Source organism: Macrobrachium nipponense, chromosome 12, assembly GCF_015104395.2.
Source record: "Macrobrachium nipponense isolate FS-2020 chromosome 12, ASM1510439v2, whole genome shotgun sequence".
Taxonomy (NCBI): Eukaryota; Metazoa; Arthropoda; class Malacostraca; order Decapoda; family Palaemonidae; genus Macrobrachium; species Macrobrachium nipponense.
This window is the reverse complement of record NC_087205.1, coordinates 49,029,672-49,048,836: the sequence shown is the minus strand read 5'-3', so window position 1 is coordinate 49,048,836 and position 19,165 is coordinate 49,029,672. Positions and strand designations below refer to the sequence as shown.

Sequence of the window (19,165 nt, the reverse complement as noted above, 5' to 3'; positions counted from 1 at the left end):
AGTGTGAATCAAGCCTGCAGCAAAGAAAGAAAGAAGTTGGTCCAAAAAGGTAAAGTGTGTTATATTTTTATTAGTTGCAACTAATATCTAATGGTTATGATGGTTTGGTAAGAAACTAATAACAGATAGGAACAGTGGTTAACTAATAACTAATAACAGATGGTTACGAAGGTTTGGTAAAAACTGATGGTTACAATGTTTTGAGTGAAAAGATTTACACTTTTACACATTGCAAATTTTTTGTGTTTTGTGTTTGTTTCATTTTGTGCATTATTTTAATTTTCTTGTTGAAGTGTACGTTTTTTTTTTTTTTTTGATACTGTCCACATTTTTCTGTATTTTCACTTACATTCGCAATTTAATTGACTTAGTTATTTTCATTGCTTAATCATTGCACATTTGATTAAATTTAACACTTGTGAATTAATTTGCATTTACTTAGAATTCTTTTCAAGTTTTATTATTGTTTAGCACTTGTGAATTAATTTCAAATTTTCAATTATTACCTAACACTTTGATTCAATGAATTAATTTTCTTGAATTTTGTGATAAATTAATTTTGATTTAAATTTACTTAATTGATTCAAGAATTAAATAAACTTTACTTTGTTTTCAAGTAACAGTAATTTTCCCTGATATTGTGAATTTCACTTTTAAATTTTGACTTTCATAATAAATTTTTGTATTTAAAATTTTTATAAGTATTTCATTTCTAACCAGTATATTTGCATTTGATTATATTTATGTTAGGTAGAAACATAGAGTGGTAATTGATCGGCTTTCCTTCAATTTACTTGAAGTGACTTAGAACCAGGGAAGTACTTAGACTTTTGAAATCAGGGAAATACTTAACTTTTAAGGTTGTTGATAGAGTGATGCCCTTTGATTATTTTAATTACTTACAAGATTACCTCACACCTGTTTTGATGAACTTCGTCTGATTTTCTGTAATACTGGTAAGTTGTTAAGGGATCACTGTTGCCTTTAGAGTATTCTGTCATTTAATACCTGTGATGAGGGTTCAGGTGTCCTGGCTTTTGAGACGGTAACAATTGATGAATGGTAACCAGATACTTGGCACTGCGTAACAATATATATATATATATATATATATATATATATATATATATATATATATATATATATATATGTGTGTGTGTGTGTGTGTGTGTGTGTGTGTGTGTATATCATAAGAAGACAATTTTCTGCTATTGTAGCTCGTCATTTGATCACTTTAGACTTCTTTAATACATAAGTGTTTTTCATTTATGTCTTTGTATGACTTTTGCTTATAATGACAAGATTATTTTTAGTGAAAGCTAAAGCTTGAAAGTGTAGAAATCAACTTTTTTTTTTTTTTTTTTTTTTTTTTGCATGGCGCAGTAATGAACTCCAAAGTCGGTTGCCAGTTTCAGTATTTTATTTCCCTAATTTATTTAAAGATAAGTTTCATGTAGAGGTGGGAATCTGTGCCAAAAGTATGCTTGTTAGAATTTCTATATGGATGTTAGGGAGCAGGGCTTGGCATTGCTTCCACTTCTTCTCCTGAAATTATCTGATTATTGCACAGTCGTTTATTTTGTACGAGAGATTTGAATCTGCTAAGTTACGTTTTTGTTAAATTTAAGAAAAACTTAATCTTTCTTATATAAAGATAAATACGAAAACCCTATTTTCATGACAATATCTACCGACAGCTTTATTGCATTGATTTCTCCTTCAAAATGATTTCATCCATTAGTGATATCAAAAAGTGCTTTCAACAACATAGCAAATAGCCTTCGATGCAGTAGCGGAACTAGAGTTCATTACTGCGCCAGTCTCCCATCCTCTTGTTAAAGGAATATGGCATTCCTACCTACCAGAAGAATCAGGGCTTCTTCCCTCTGGCGAGAATCTTAGACAGGGATCTCACATACCTGACTATTTGCCTACAAGATAAAGATCTTGAACAAGGAAATCTGCATCAGGTAACAGCATCAGTACTCCTCCCTTTGAAGATTCGGTTCTCTACGTTATTAGAAAAAGAACACACTGGACTGCAAACATTTTCAAGAATACGTCAAAATATTCGACACTTTACTCGCAAGACAAAGGTCTTCTAGATTATTCGCAATCAAATGCAACTCAATATTTTGGACAAAAATATAAAAACAAAATGAGTTTTCCCTAAAGTTTCAGACGCAATGAATTGAGCTTGAATGATTTCTTATTCTATAAAGTATGGTGGAACAACTTTGCCTGCATTATCATTGTTCACTGAAGGGGCAACAAGGCCCATCGGCGATCGGTCATTCATGATTCCACCCCAGAATCAATGCTATGAGCATCTGTTCTTCTGAATGGCGTGAATGAAGCACCCTCTTCCTCACTTTGAACGAATCAAGCCCAAGGCCACGCCATAAGAAGAGATCTTCATTGCCTCTGTTAGGAGGACTGCAAGGAATTACTTGATGACACTGCATTTTGCATTACGTAAGTAATATGACTATGAATTTCTTATGAGGAAAAATATCAAATGTTTTCTCTAAAACAGTTTCGATATGAAATAAACAGCGCCGATTTAGACAGTTTTCCACTTCCAACGTTTACGGAAATGCAGTCAGTGATTTTGTTTTCTACAAAATATTCATATTACAGAGGTTAAGGTGTGTGGACGTACTCGAAGGGTCTTTGTGTGCAAATCAACGGTCGTTTTTTCTGATGTTCATTGAATAATTATGCACCAAGAAAAAATACTTAATGGGTATTCAATCTAAAATTGGAGTTCCCTCTAGTCCCACTTCCCATATGGTGCGAGAATCTGTGTCATGCTTCAGTCCCCCACACCACCCCACCCAGGAGTCCCAAATCCCCCAAGATTTTCCTTATTCTGGAGTTACCCTTTCCTACCACAAACAGGGTCCCACTATCTCATTCACCTAAAATGAGATGTGTTATCCTGAAATGGAACCGAAAATGATATTAAACGTAGATATATTTACAGCATTTAAGTTTATAATAATTTTGTTAAATCTTTCCAGGAAGTTACACAACGCAGAAATTTTACAGTGCAGGCTTTTCTCGACTGTATAATAGCAAATTTCCATATTATATCTTCAAAATCCAATGAGCAAATGCAGTCTGACTCAACGCTTATGATAGTCAAATTCACAAGTTGCTCCCGTCACACTTGTTTGTCGGCGATTCTCAATTAATTTCAACTTGGAAACCGAACGTTTAGCATTGTATTACTCACCATTACTTACAACTGAGTACTACATTCCCAAGGCTACTTCCATGTTGGGGAAAATATCAAGAACATTCTTATCGTAGATAAGTTTGTACAGAAAAAGCTCAGTACTCTTTGTGAGGTAAAAAAAAAAAAAAAAAAAAAAAAAACAAAAAAAAAAAAAAAAAAAAAAAAAAGGCAACTGGATGAACTCGTTGGAAAATGAAGCTTCAAGATCGTTGGGATAAACATCCAATAATTTCTTTTTTGCATTGAACATTTCTTCAGTTATCCGAAGCAGCACAGCCGATCTGACATCAATTCATACGCCTTCTTGCGTTCGATAATTGAGGGAAGTTGCGAAAAGATCAATGGTCTGAGCTACGCTTGTTTTGCCAGACCATAGCCCAGTGGATTTACGCAAGTATTGCACTGCTGATTTCGAGTGTGAAGGTATTCTGCAGAACCTGGCAGGGTTTGACTCTTCTTCTCATGACCGCCTGAAGAATTACGCTTAGATGCCAAGAATTCTCTCAGGTTGCCTTATGTCAAAACAGTGATATTCAGATCAAGTTTTTCAGCTCTTACCAATGTTAAACTCGATTTAAAACTTTCCTTGGATCGTCTGAAATATCTTATAGGTAACGCTGCTTCAGAAGTCCCTCAAAAATTTCATTACTTTAGAGTTATCTTAAAGGGGGATGATATTATGCATATTTAAGGTAATTAAACAGAGCTCTGGGTGTGGGTTTGGGGCCCTGGCCAACATGGGCCACCCTTCAGTCTGTCCCTGTCGGCATCATTAATGCTTCAAGGAACACTTTCCTCAGTTTCACGGAAGAGGGTACTTAAGACTTTTGGTATCGGGCAAAATCTCAATAACTACGTGAAAGGTGACGCTCGGCGTAAAACCGTTGCGAAACAAACGCGTGAGACGATAATGAAAGTCTTTGGGCGAATGAAAGCATAGCCTGGCTGTTGTTAAAGTTATGATTACCATTGTTAGGAAATTTAAATCAGACTATATTTAGAGCAATATAATGCAAAAGAAAAAAGATTTCTGGAAACTGCTGACCTTCAGACAGGGGAAACGGAAAACTTCAGAAAATGGAGGCAAAGGCATCTGAGACACGCGAACATTACACCACCATCAAGCTTTAGCTACTGACAACAGTGCAAATAGTTTTCATCCAAGTGAGAGGGTCTCTACGTCAAATTCTATAGATTTGTAAGACAGGGTTACCTGCACAAGCGAATCATAGTATGCGGAGGCACAGTCTGAGATTACCTAATCAGGTAAGATTTTATTTTGTTAAAATCAAGCCTCCTCATAACCCCTTGATTAGAGCACTAATCTATCAATACTAATAAGACTTGCAGCATCTTTATTTTACACTTAAGTGATATATATATATATATATATATATATATATATATATATATATATATATATACTATATATCTATATATTGCGTGTGTGTGTGTGTGTGTATTTTAGAGTAGACACACTAATAATGATCATACGAAGACTTCTGAAAACTTTTTTTTTTTAACAAATGTTCATTGAGTTGATCTAGCCAAGACAAAATTCATGACAATTTTGCGGCACCCCTAAGAACTGCCTGTGGCACACGGCACCCAGTCTGAGAATCACTTATCTAAACCTACAATCAAGTCACTAGCGAAAGATAAAATAAAAAATGGTCTTGGTACACGTCTACGGGGGCAATAGAAACATTATCATCAACACCCTGTCCCTAATCACTTAGATGTTAAGAATGACATCAAGTATATAGCTTCCAATTACTAAGCTACAAAGTTTATTTATGGGAGCCTTGTGGATGACCCTAGTCAAAGGCAGCACCAGAATTAGTTTGTGCACGCCTTGACTCATATCTGCCGACGATGATGATTTAGTCGTAATTAGTAGGATTAAAATGGCAGTATGGGTACCACCTAACTGTTCTTGTTACAAAATGTAAACTCATTGGGTTCGTAGTACTTAAGGAGAAAGGTTATTATGACAATCTAATGAGAGAATTGGCAACTGAAACTCCAGGACTGTACCACAACTTTGCAAGAATAACAGAGGACCTTTTTAATGAAATTGTTGAAATGGTCATGCCTTACATCAAGAAGATCCTCACATTCTAGAGAAGACCTATTCCGCCCAGGCCTGCATGTTGCAGTTACCCTACATTTCCTTACAACTGGAGATTCCTTCAAGAGCCTGTCCTTCTAATTCCAAGTAGCCCACAATACAATCAGCAGCATTGTGCCTGAGACTTGTAAGGCCACAGTGGCTGCTTTTGGAGACGAGTTGATTCAGTTGCCCACGACCCCAGAGGAATGGAAGATGGTAGCCCGTGGGTTTCAAGAACATTGGAATTTCCAACACACCCTTAAAGCAGTAGAAGGGAAACACATCAGAATCAAGAACCCACTGCAAGTGAGAACTCATTATTGCAACTATATAAAATTCTATTCTATAATTCTATAATGGAATGCCCGAGAATCGAACGCTGGTGTGTTTTTGAAAACAGCCCTGCCAAATGCTTGATGAAATGAGGCTAATCTGCCTACCCCTGAAAGATTGCCAAACAAAAGTGAAGACAAACCCCCAGTCACCTATTTCTTCATTGGAGATGACTTTTGCTTTGAAAAAGTATATGATGAAGCCATCCTGCACGAAATCTAACATCACATGAGCGTATCTATAATTACTGGCTGAGCAGGGCATGATGTACAGTGAAGAATGCCTTTGGTATATTAGCAAACAGGTAGATATTGTTCACAATCATTATGTTGTCTTTATTCGGTCTGCTGTTTTAAAAGCATACTAAAACAATATACCTTTGTATACCAAATTGTTTTTTACATAAATCATAAATTTTTAACATAGAATACCTTTCGTTTACCATGTAATAATTAAATCAATATTTTCCATTTGTCCCCCACAGATTCAGAGTATTTCACTCCCCCAGTCAACTTCGGGTTAGTTTAGGAGCCGCTTGTTCTAGCTGCAAGTTAACTTACCCAGCAAGTAAGTTTTGACACTAGGATAGTTTAGCGGGAAAGTGTTTGCAGCCAGTAGCTATCAAGATGTCCAGTACTATGGATGTAGCAACTGACGCAGCAGTTGTATTTTTGGTAAACGAATTAGAAATGATTGTGAAAAATAAAAGCAAGAAAAAACGTACAGTATGGCTGAAGAAGTGGATTCAATGGGGAGAAAGTTTAGGAGGCTCCAGTACACTACTCACTGAATTGGCCACTGAAGCTCCTACGGAATATGAAAGACATGTGTATGAGGGTGGTGTTATTACCCTTTCGAGCCCTTTCACTACTCACAAGCAAAAGTTTAAGAACATAGTGGGTGGGTATTAGCTGCAAAAATAGATAAATTTCACTCATTTATTACTCTACGATTTATCATGTATGCCATCACTGTGAAAGGCCGTAGCCTACTTCATTTTGTAAAAAAGTAGGAAAAGCAACAGTATTTCACTCGACATCCAGATACTTCTAATCTTCTGTAGGTATTAATTCAATCTGCACCATAATTTGTTTAGTGACAGGAAATAGTATAATGACAGGAAACAGTATAATGAAGTTTGCTACAACAGAAACTTGGCAAATTTGAGGATGAAGCCTAGCTTACTGTTGCATGATGACAGTCGAGGCTGGTAAATATCATCCAGTCCTGCTCCACTTTTCTTTGATTTTTCAACTTTCATCAGTTCTTGTCCACAAACGGTCTTGAAAACCTTAATTTTCGTCCTTAAAACACCAAAGTTGGAAACGTGAAGGCCTTCCTTGATCAAAACTTTGGCGAGTATATTAATAGCCATGCCAAGCTTGCTCCTATTCATGTAATGGGTGTGCCTTATATCCCGCAGTCATTCATATTCCTCATATATTTCCAAAAACGTAGAAATTTCATCTGAATTCCACTTCTTGCACATGTTTGTATTCAGGGAAGGTAATGAATACTGTCCAGCAATGCGGCAACTTTAGTCCAGTGGAAAATCACTAAACCTTGTTTTGTCACATAACAGATGTTTTATATTTTTTTCTGGTAGATTCGAAACTACGTACGATGTAACAATCGGGTGCAATACTTGTACCCTTAGGGAAATTTTTTTATTGAAGAAATTCAAAATGGCGGCTGGTGGCTATCAGAAAATCTAAATTTCACTATACTCGTGCTTCTAACTGATATAGAGACTTGAATTTGGTAGCAAAATGTATGTTTTGGTAGACAAAGAATACAATAGTGGAATCCAAATGATCATATTTTCATTATTTTCAGACTATTATAATTAACGAAGATAGATATCACAAATCTTTGTCAAGTATAAAGCCAATATTTCTCAATCTCATATGAGGTCAAAGATATATAACATTACATCATACAACTGTTCATATATCAAATTCAATCAAATACAATACGGTACTATGAATATACAGGGATAATTCTACAATTTTATATCAAGTCATTATCGGATGAATCCACCTCAACTCTGCCTGTATCAGCATCATCACCTTCGACACATTCATCATAATTTTCTTCCCTGAAAGCAGAAATTGAGCAAGGATGCATGCAGTGGAATAACAATGTAATGATGTGTATACACATTTAATCATTTTTAGTACTGATAGAGGTATAGGTGATGCGTGTGATGGCAAGGTGGTTGGTTCCAGTTTGTTTGTGTCAGTGTTTATGTGCCACAAGCCATAATGCACAGGATCAAGCACAGGTGGATCAGCTTCAAAGGCAAATCTTGCAGGTGGGCTCTATACACATGCTGTTCAAAAGCGTCTTTAGTAGGAGGCAGTACCCTTAGATTTGGAGCAGAAATGAGCTTGTGATTGGCCATCTAGTTTCTCTAAACTATGTATCGAAGAGATGTTACATGGGATTTATTTGGAAATCAATAACATGATGCTATGGATGCTGTGCATTGAGACTTGACCTTTAGAACTGTTTCTTTGCCATTTCCCCACAAACAAGACTGTCACATCCTGAAAGCACATAAGCAGCTAAAACATTGTCTAAGATAGATATTGTTGTGCTTCTCAACTGTGGCCTTTATGTCAACACATTTTCTTCCTGCAGTTGAACCATTCATAACCAGAATGCATGTGAGTTATGTTTTGTAGTAATGAAGTAACAAAACAAACACATCACTGTCATCAGCAATGACACATATACTGTGTTTACCAGAACTAGCTCGATGAATGACCTGATGGATGATGACCACACTGCTTCCTCGTGTGTTGTACGAAGATTAGGTCTCTTCCTTAAACATTACTGATCTCTGTTGGAGTTGGTAATAGGTCATTCATCACTCAAACATATTCACAGATAGGACTGATTAACTGAAGCTTCTTCTCAGTAACAGTGAGACAAACCTTTTGAGATGGGAGTGTTGTTACCATGGTCAGCTTATGTTGGAGGCTGACATTGTTTCTAGCTCGTGATGTCTGAGTAGTTTCCTTGGTGCTGTTAGCATAGTATTTATTAAAGATTGAATATGTATCGACGTTCTGAAGGTGAGTACATAATGTACCCTACAATAATCTTTATACAGTCATGAACAAGTCCATGGAAAGGCCAGTGGACTATCCACAGAACAGCACATCCATCTAGAACTATTGCATCTGGAGGAACAGATTTATGATTTGTGAGCTTAACTAGAAGTTTTGTCTACAATGTAGATTTAGATTTTGTGAGGCACATCTTGCCAGATTCATCAAACACTGATGCTGGAACACTGGGAAGTTCATGTCCCAGAGCATCGTCCATATCAATGTTTCGAACTTTTTGTAAACATAATACTCTGGAGTAGATCAGTGAGGTGTCATATACTTTAACATCAACACTGACCTTCTTCCTAGATACAGACATGGTTGCCACTCGCTTTGTGAGTGACTTTGAGGCCAACCTTCTCCATAAATCCTCATCAACTCTTCTCCCAGTTGAACAGAGTTATCAACATCAACAGATGCAGGTGATATCCCTCCAGTGACAATGTTGACAAGGCGCCAGGTAAACAGGAAAAAAAGGGACATTAAAATTTCCTAGATAGTGACCCTCAATGTTTTTAACCCGGTATGTATCCATGTATCCACATTTGAGGTATGTTTAGCACAAGACCATTGTTTTTTTTTTTTTTAACACACTATGTAACCACCTTTACGGCGTTGGGATTACCGTAAAAACACAAACAAAAGACTATAAATATCATAAAGATAATGGCCCAATGTAATATTCCGAATTTTTCCCTGTGACTTTATTACCATCCACCATAAATTAATGTGACTTTTTCTCTCCCTTGACTTTCTTTCCTAGCCAAAATTGTGACTTGTTTTTCTCTGACTTTATTTTCGGCCGCCAACAAGGCATGCAGGTGACCAGGTTATTCTAAATCTTTTATCTATCTGTGCCATCATTCTAGATCCTTGATGCAACCTCCTTGTCTGTTGTAACTGTTTGCTTCATATCTATATCAGATAACGACATAACACTTTTCTTTAGCTGTGCACATACTATATGAAGGCCATATGCCCATCGCTTCAGTGCAGATGATTTGAGAGTTATATCCATTATACCCCAGAACCCTATGTATTGTAACAGTATTGATTTGACCAAACAGGTTGATGATGCATAACATGATTGCCTCTTAAGAACTCCTCCTGCAGTGAACAGGCAACTTTGACATAGAATCCACATAATTATACATCGCAACACCAGCAATACATTATTCTAAGAGTATGTAAACGTTGAATAATAGTGACACATGATGCGTTGGTAGTAGACCAGCTGAGAATCCACATGCGTTTGTTGACATTCACCACCATATGGTATGAGATATTGCCTTGTGATTTCCACACTATGTAAAGGAAATAAAATGAATTCATAATTTGCAGAATAAACTTCTTTTTTTACAGTGGTGGAAGTATGTCGACCTTCGCGACTTCGTTACTGTTATTGTAGGTCGAGATATCTTGACGCAAGCAACCAAAGGGCTAATGATTTTTTCCCAAGAAAAGCCCAGAGTATAAACAAACAGAACATTATAACTTCTGATAGTACACTTTTTACACTTCTTTAAACAAAAACATGAATTTTGTCAAAAATCAAGCTTACATGTTAAACAGAAATTAAGATATGGCTGAACACTAATATTCCCTAATATGCAATGGCGGCCATTTTAAATCAGAGCAATAAAAAATTTTCCACAAGGTTGCTCCTCCTGCACCCAGTTGTTTTATGATAAGTAGGGTATAGCTATTTTTACCAGTTAGGTTGAATGAACCATATAGGGCAGGCACTAGGAAAATATGGAAGGTCAGTTTATAGAATGATGTTGGTTGTAAACAATTCGGCTGCAACCGAATAATTAATATAAAATATATTTAATTCATGTGTCGCAAAAAAATTAGTGCACAGTTTTTTCGCGATAAAGAACTCCACCTTCAGGCCTTAACTTTCCCTCCAATTTTCCCCAGTGGTGGCAGAAATGCGATGGTTCTAAATTTCGCAAATGTTTTTGAATTGATTTATTATTTCACTTAATTTTTCGGCATCACAAACAATTATTTGATGTTGTTGGCTTTTTTATCGAGTTAGTCGCATGGTGGAAAAGTTGAAATCGAACTATGGAAAATGACCAGTTGGCAGTGCTATAAAAGCGAGAACACAAGCTCGATGGCTCACTTCACTAAAGACCTTAGCTTGAGTGAGATTAAGTCAGGTCTGAGGGGCGTCCACCTGAATGTCAGTTTCCACCAAGCGACCATAACTGCGAGTACTTATAGAGAAATATTGAATACTTAGCTCGGGCATTTGTTTAACATGTTATTTAATTATCAGTGATCTCTGTGCCGAGGAGATTTTCGTGTTATCGTCAATGATGAACTAGATTTCAAGTGATAAATTTCATGTTACCTGTGCGACCACAAGGTCACCCTTTTTTTTCAGTCCTGATACCATAGTAGCCAGAGCTGCCTGAATTATGTAAATATTTGAATATAAATGTATAAGTAGGTATATTATTTGGATATAAGTGTATAAGTATAAGTGGGTATATTTTAAAAATAAAATTTGCAAATTAACATCAGTTCTTTGGTTCTTGTGTACAGATGGTGACTTTCCTTGTTGGTAAATCTACTGCCCCCTAATATCGGGCCAGAGAACCCGTCCCTAAACAGTCGCCGAAGAAACTTCGCGACATCATGTTATACAAAATCTGGGTAGTAATGATACTTAATACCTGAAAGTGTGATTAGCAAAGGGAACAAAAAAGTAAGTGACTATTTACCAGCACGAGGAGCCTCAAGATAAGTAACGATGGTAGCAATTCGTTCTCCTATTTCCTCATCTGGGGGGGTTCTAGTGGGTCCGTGGGTGTCTCTGTGAGCTTTATATTCACCACCAATTCCGTAATTTGCCACCTGAAATATGTCGAGAATCTTTATATGTTTCCTCCAGAATGAACTAAGATGTATTCATAAGAAATCCCAGAAATAGTATTAGAAAGCACGGTTGCAGGTTATACTTCTGTCATGGTATTGGTTGTATTAAAACGACTACGAAGGTGTGAAATACTGAACCGAATGTCTGTATAAATCGTTGTCAGTGCGAGTGAAAGGAGACACTGCTATAATAATCATTGATTTTGAACTGCCATTGAATTTATTAGGAAAATCTTCGTTTATATTGATTTTGCCGTCAAAGCCTTGAATGAAAGAAACACAAGAAACGCCCAGAGAGCCTTCGAAATATCAGGGCTGTCGAGCGTCAGGGTGATCTTTGACGAACACATTTTTTGCTCGCAAGTGTTACGATTGCGCCAAAATGACATCGGCCCTTCTTAACAGAGTGAACAAGCATTTGACACATTGCACCTCACTGTGTGGACTTGAAAAAGGAAAATAAGGGACACTAAGAAAATGGTTTATCTTAATGATATCATGAATGCAAGTGAATTCTTCAGTGTAAATATACATATATCCAATTTCTATTATTATTATTATTATTATTATTATTATTATTATTATTATTATTATTATTATTATTATTATTATTATTATTATTATTATTATTATGCAGAGAAGAAACCTAGTCGTTTGGAACAAGCCCACTTGAAATTCAAGGTTCCAAAGAATATGGTGTTCATCAGGATGAAGTAAGAGAAGGTAAAAGGAAATACATAAAGAGGAGATTCCACTTATTTTTTTTAAATTAAAAAAATAGATAAAAATATATTAAACTGCAGGGAGAATAGTATTAGGGTAGTAATTAATTGCATCTTCGGTTGAACCTCTGAACAGAAGCATCTAATGATAATCATGAGAAATTCTGTCAACATTGTGTCAGTTTAGTACGTAAAACATCTAGTTGTCTTACTGCTTCTTGGAATAAGAGAAAATTTAAAGTAGAATGGGAAAAAATAATCAAATCCCCTTTGTAGATGTCTTAATCATCAGAACTAATAACAACTAGAAATTACTGTCTTCAGAAAAGCGATATTCTCACTTTCATATATACAATTTTACAGCTATCATGACATTTCAGTTAATCTCTGATGCAAGTAATCTATATCTTAGAGCCCTGAGAATTTGCTCCCAGAATTTCTTAACAAAGAACTGGAAACAATCAGGAATCAACTTACCTTGTTAAAATATCCCATGCGCATAATAGAAAAAGCCAAACATAAAGCAAAAACAAAGAAAAGGAAAAATACACAAACAAATTCGTAATCTGTCACGTTGACAATTTACGAGATATCACAAAAACCTTAGGCCACTCCAACCCTTTCCTTTTCACTTATTCAAACACACTAGGGAAATCATCAATTAACGTCCAGCAGAAACCAGTTTGTAAAAACATAGGAGATTATGAAATTCCCAGTAGGGACTGTGATAAGTCATACTATGGATAGATTAACTCAACATAAACGCTAAGTTATTATATGAACATAATAGTTTGGCAATTTCCATCATATAAATAACATGAACTACACCATGGATATATATATATATATATATATATATATATTATATATATTATATATATATATATCTATATATATATTATATATATCTATATATATATATCTATATATATATATAATACAGCCTTTATAGAAAATGATCAGTTATTTCAATGGATTAAAGAATGCCCCTGCCCATTTTTCACACTAACAACCAATTATAATCCAATCACAATCAGGGGAGTAATTTCTCAGGTTGATGATGAAGGAAATGAAAAACCACTTTGTTTTGCATCTCGGGCATCAAAAGGGCAGAAACGAGAAACAGTACCTTCAATAGAGAGTCATTGACAATAATATGGATGCTGGAGAGGCACTGCTACTTTTTACTGGGACATAAAGTCAAAATAGACACCGATCATCACCCATTGAGATTTATTTAAAAAATGGGGAGCTAACTACTCGACAGGGTCATTGGATTGGCGGCTACTGAAGTTTGATATTGTGGGGATTGAACATATAGCAGGGAAAACAAATAAAGTAGCCAATGCTCTTTCCAGCAACGCCATAGCTGTAGTAACAACTTGAGCAGCAAAGAGGAAGGAACAGCAATGTAATCAGTCAAGTAGTTTAAGTATACCTGTGGGTGGAGCACATAGAAAACGGGAAGGGTTTCACCGACTCAAGAGAGAGACTGTGTGAGTGGAAAGGAAACAGCTGTGAGAGTACAGAGTGAGTGCAAGGTTGATTTATGCAGTTGGAGTGTGGGAGAGCTGATTGCAGGACAAAAGTCCGATGCCTGGATTAAAAGGGTCGTCAAAGCTTGTGTGAGAAGTATGAGCAGAGAACTCCTGGATTTGTTGTGCATGCATAAAGATGTTCTTCATTGAAAATGACATCTTATTTTGTAAATCTGATGAGCACGATATCCGATCTCGCATCGTTCTTCCTCCCTCTTTGGCAAAGAAAGCCATCCATGTAATTTATGCAAGTCCCTATGCAGGACATTTATGTGCAGAGAGGTCCCTAAGGGGGGCACGAGAATCATACATCTTGTTGGTGACTTGCATGGGCAGCAGAGCCGTGTACCTAGATTACCCTACAACCCTCGATGCTACCACCTTCATTTTAACATTCCTGCGACGCATGGGATGCCCGGCTGTGTCTACAGAGACAATCACCAGACCTTCTGTGCCATCAGCACCTTTCTACAGAATATTTATGACGAAGAAGAAACTCAGCAGTTCCTGTGTGAGTGCAGGATACGAGGGAAGTCCCAGACACCATGATCTCCAAGGAAAGGTGGTTTCTTTGAGCGTCTAATGGAAGCGGCGTAGGGAACTCTCGAAACCACCCTAAGGAAAATGATCCTCAACTGGGAGCAGATGCCCACTATCATGAAGGAGGCAGAGGCGGTTGTTAATAATAGTCCTCCTATGTATACTGGCAATACTCGTGTGAACGAAGTGCTGACTCCCTCTCACCTAGTACAAGGGAAACTAGTGAGCCTGGTGCCTACAGTCTTGGTGCATTAAGACTTGTGTCAAACTTTGAGCACAAAGCAACTCATGCATCTATGCTTTCGTCTAACAACCACCCTTAGAATGTTCCGTGACCAATGGGAAAAGGAATACCGGAATTCATTGCAAGAATGGCACAATTTTCATTGGAGATCCCCACCACTGTGTGTTGGAGATATCTCATCGTCCCCCTGGAAATCACCGTGGAAGATGACAACCAAGACAGGAACGATGATAAGGTGACAAATGTTGAAATCAACTCAGGTAATGAGTTTGCGAACGCCGCCCCCCTCCCCCCATGTGTTAAGTGATGAGGGAAGTAGTGTTTCTCTAGAAACTGATGAGCTAGAAAGAAGTGAAGATCGTGAATGCGGTTCTCTTATCGGACAATCAGACAATGTAAAAAGTGAAAATACGAGACCAAAAAGAAAAGCCATGATAATACAGGGACTCAAAATGAAACAGTGGGTTGAAAGGAATCAAGTGTAATTGATTGCGAACGCTTATACTGAAACTGGAGGGTGGGGCATTGGGAAGGAGTTTGAAGGTAGTAGGGAAAGTTAAGTTGTTCGTTGGATGTGAATATAGTGTCACCTTGTATTGTGGTGCACTAATTTCTATTGTAAATTTGTGTTGGAAACCCTGTATAGCAGTTTCATTTGTGTAAATGTAATGTATTATTTCTTTGAGTGATCACTCTTTATTTTTCTGTCATGTTTGTGCCGTGAGCTACCCCCGATCTCGTGGCATCCAAGGTCAAGTGTAGGCCACGACGAAGAGCTAAAACTCTAGTCCATCTCGAAAACTTCTGCGATTAAGGCCCCCCGGAATTTTGGCCATGGAGAATGTCGTGATTAATACTGGCCATATTATCTGTGACAAAATCTTCATGATTTAGACAGGGATGAAGAAGGTACAGGGGCGTAATTTGTGGGGGAAGGGCAACTGTCCCCCAAAAGCCACAAGCCTCAACTTGCCCCCATTAACCCCCAAGCCCCAAGAAGTAACAGCATGTTTTCTTTTTAAATGTGCAATCATAAATATATGACATTTCTTGGAAATATTACGTTTCTTGATCCTTGGCTGTCTACTATAATAGCTACCAGTGATGATGAGATAAACAAACAGTAGTGGGAGTATATAGTTTTTGCTGAAATACCTTGCTCATGTGGCTTAAAAAGCACATAAAATAGCTAAAAAAAAAAATTAAAGCTGATAAGGCTCACTTCACTCGCCAAACAAAAATCTGAAATTATGCCCCTGAGAAGGTAGCCTACTTGGCGTGTTGGATCTTCTTTGTATAACAAGTTAATGGCCAAAGGAGTAGAGAATCATTTGTGCATTTGTAGAAATTTAAACCATATTTTGATTTGAATTGAGCCGCGAATAATTTGACAAAAATGTCTAATGTAATCAGTATGTCACTGTAACAGAGATAACGACCGACCATGCACAGCACAACTCGTCCTTCTTCCTGAGGCACTCATACAGGAAACAACTGTGCGTCTGTGGTCTTGCCATTTGGTTAGCTAGAATCTGGTGTACTTGTAAGATTGGGATAGTGTTAGATTTATCCAAGTATAAGTTTACCATCCGTTAGGCAGTCACTTTATAAGTCATGTAAACATTGTCTAACCAGACAGCTTTAGTTTCCTTGTTTTATTGCACTGAGATTAATTTTTGGTGGTTTTCTAAAAGAATGAAGTGAGTGTAAAGTAATAGTTCTTATCGTTACGTGTGAGAACATATTCCCCTGAGGTTTAAAGTTTGTGTACAAGAAAGCTGCGATGCTTTGATTTACATGTTATATAAATATAAATATATATATATATATATATATATATATATATATATATATATATATATAGATGAGTTAAATTTTGTAATGAAATACTTGTAAAATTATTTTTCTTGTTCAGGCTTCACCCTCCGGTATGTTTGGTTCCCAGCCTGTTGATAATCATTTGTGGGCACCTATTAAAAATGAAAATGTCACATCTTGACACGAGACTTTATTCTAGCTCCGTGGGAGGAGAATCCACAGATTTACAATGAACTTGAAGGTTTAGTCTCTCTGGAGCTTTAATTGCTCTACCAGACCTTGATTTTGTAATGTCTGACTCAGTGTTATTACTTTTTGACACATCAGGAGTTCTACATGGAGACTGAACATCTCTATTATTTTTATGACTAGCATTAGTATCAATATCAATTGGGACAGGAGTCACAGAACTAAAATAAGGAGTTTCTGGAGACTTATCTCTAGATTTTACAGATTTTCTTAAGAACTGTCTATTTCTACGATATGTTCCTCCATCATCAGTACATACTACACAGCTATGACCACTAAGTTTTTTGCTGACAGTGGCTTGTTTCCACTCTTCTGTTCTATTGTCAATGGGTTGAACTCTGACAGTGTCTCCAATACACAAAGGTTTCAACTGTTTTCTGTTTGAGTAATGATCAGCAACAGCAAATCTTTTGTCAATCAGTTTTCGCCTTTCTTTTTCAGTGGAAAAATTAGATGGCATGAGGCGAGTGTTAACTGTAGGAATCACTGTTTTCGTACGTCTACCCATTAAGTACTGTACAGGGCTAGTTTCTATGCCTTCATGAGGAGTATTTCTCAGGTTCAGAAATCCCAAGTACGGATCTTCTTTGGCTTTTTTACACTTTTCATTAGATTTTTTGCAATTTTAACTGCCGCTTCAGCTGCACCATTAGCTTTGCTGTTCTCTGGACTTATAGGCTCATGAGAAAATTCCCACTTTTGAGCAAAATTATCAAACAGATGAGAAAAATACTGTGGACCATTATCTGAAATCAAAGCATCGTGAATACCATGACGAGTAAAATGACGCTTTATTTAATTTATTGATCACAGCGTCAGATGTAGTTTCTGGCAGGTAATCAACTTCAAAGAACTGACTGTAGTAATCAACTGTAAATAGGTAATTTCTTCCTTCAATAGTAAACATATCAGATCATACTTTTTGGCGGGCGAGAAGGTACTTCAAGGAGATGTAGTGTCTCTTCAGGTTGTTTATAAGAGTAACAGGCACACACATCTCACGGTTCAACATATTATCTAATCTCTGCTGAAATTCCTGGCCACAATATTTAGTTCTCGTTCTTGGCGTAGACAAGAGTTATACCAGAATGTACCTTCTGTTTATTTCATACCTCACTGATGTTGGAATGACTACACATCACCACGAAAAATTATTCCATCTTGTACTGACAGTTCATCTCTGTAATTGTAGTTCCTCGCTGGACGAGTGGTTTTCACGCTCGGCCAATCCGTAGGTCTGATGTTCGGTTCTCGGCTCGCCCAACGCGGAATCAGAGGAATTTATTTCTGGTAATAGAAATCCATTTCTCGATATAATGTGGTTCGGATCCCACAATAAGCTGTAGGTCCCGTTGCTAGGTAACCAATTGGTTCCTAGCCACGTAGAAATATCTAATCCTTCGGGCCAGCCCTGGGAGATCTGTTAATCAGCTCAGTGGTCTGGTAAAACTATGATATACTTAACCTGATCTTTGTAACTGAAATATGGTGTAAGGGCTGCGGTATCAAGGACTTATTTTTAGGCCAACCTTCTATTATAGTCTGAGTCTTCAAGGTATTATCAGATTTTGTTTTTTTCTCTAATTTTGTCAAAATGATAAGGCTTAAAAGATGAAAATGACAGATTATCGTAAATATAAGAGAGAGAGAAACAAGACAGAGAGAGAGAGAGAGAGAATTAGTCACAGGAAGAGTCTTGAACAGTAGCCATAACACACACAAAGTTTTAATCTAAGCGCTTCCATTAAAATTATTCACCTGTGACATGACCTTTACACTCTTGCCGGACACTCGACAGTTCCGGTGACGTCATAAGTTCCACCCACAAGGGGAGGAATTAATTCAATTCATCACCCCTAAAGGACGGCGTTAGATAATCCACAACCAATATGAATGACCAACAGACGGGACAAAAGCTTATCTCCATCTATTCTAGGTGAGACATTCTCCTTTGCAGAATCTTCGAGAAGCCCAGCAGCGGAGGAGAGAACAGCACAAACCTCCGTCCCAAAAAGAGGTCAGATTTCCCACAGCTGCTGCGGTCAAGAGAAACTTCATTTTTCGATTCGTAGTCCTGATTGTTAAAGTTATAATTTTTACTGTATCGTTCTAGTGTGAATGAAGGAAGAAACTTGTACTACGTCTCATTTAAACACTCCTGAGAGACTATACCACTAATAATAAATAAAGCAAGAAACGATAAAGGATATAATATAAACCAAACCAAATAAAGAAGAAGGAAGAACTAAATTAAAACTTTACAAATCAGCAATTGGAATATCCTTACCAGATTTGTAGACTACTTAAAATTGTGCTCTTGAACACGAAGTAGCATTGCTTGCGAGCATTTACTATGTATTTC

At 36.9% G+C, this 19,165-nt stretch overlaps 1 protein-coding gene across 1 annotated transcript in view; it reads right to left on the bottom strand.

Moving 5' to 3' along the window:
* Positions 1 to 11,530: 11,530 nt before the first annotated feature.
* LOC135224793 (prolyl 4-hydroxylase subunit alpha-2-like) overlaps positions 11,531 to 19,165 on the bottom strand; it is a 114,424-nt gene continuing 106,789 nt past the window's right edge. The window contains exon 9 of the mRNA XM_064264118.1: positions 11,531 to 11,671. Coding sequence (XP_064120188.1) covers positions 11,531 to 11,671 — 141 coding nt within the window. The remainder of the gene's footprint in view (positions 11,672 to 19,165) is intronic.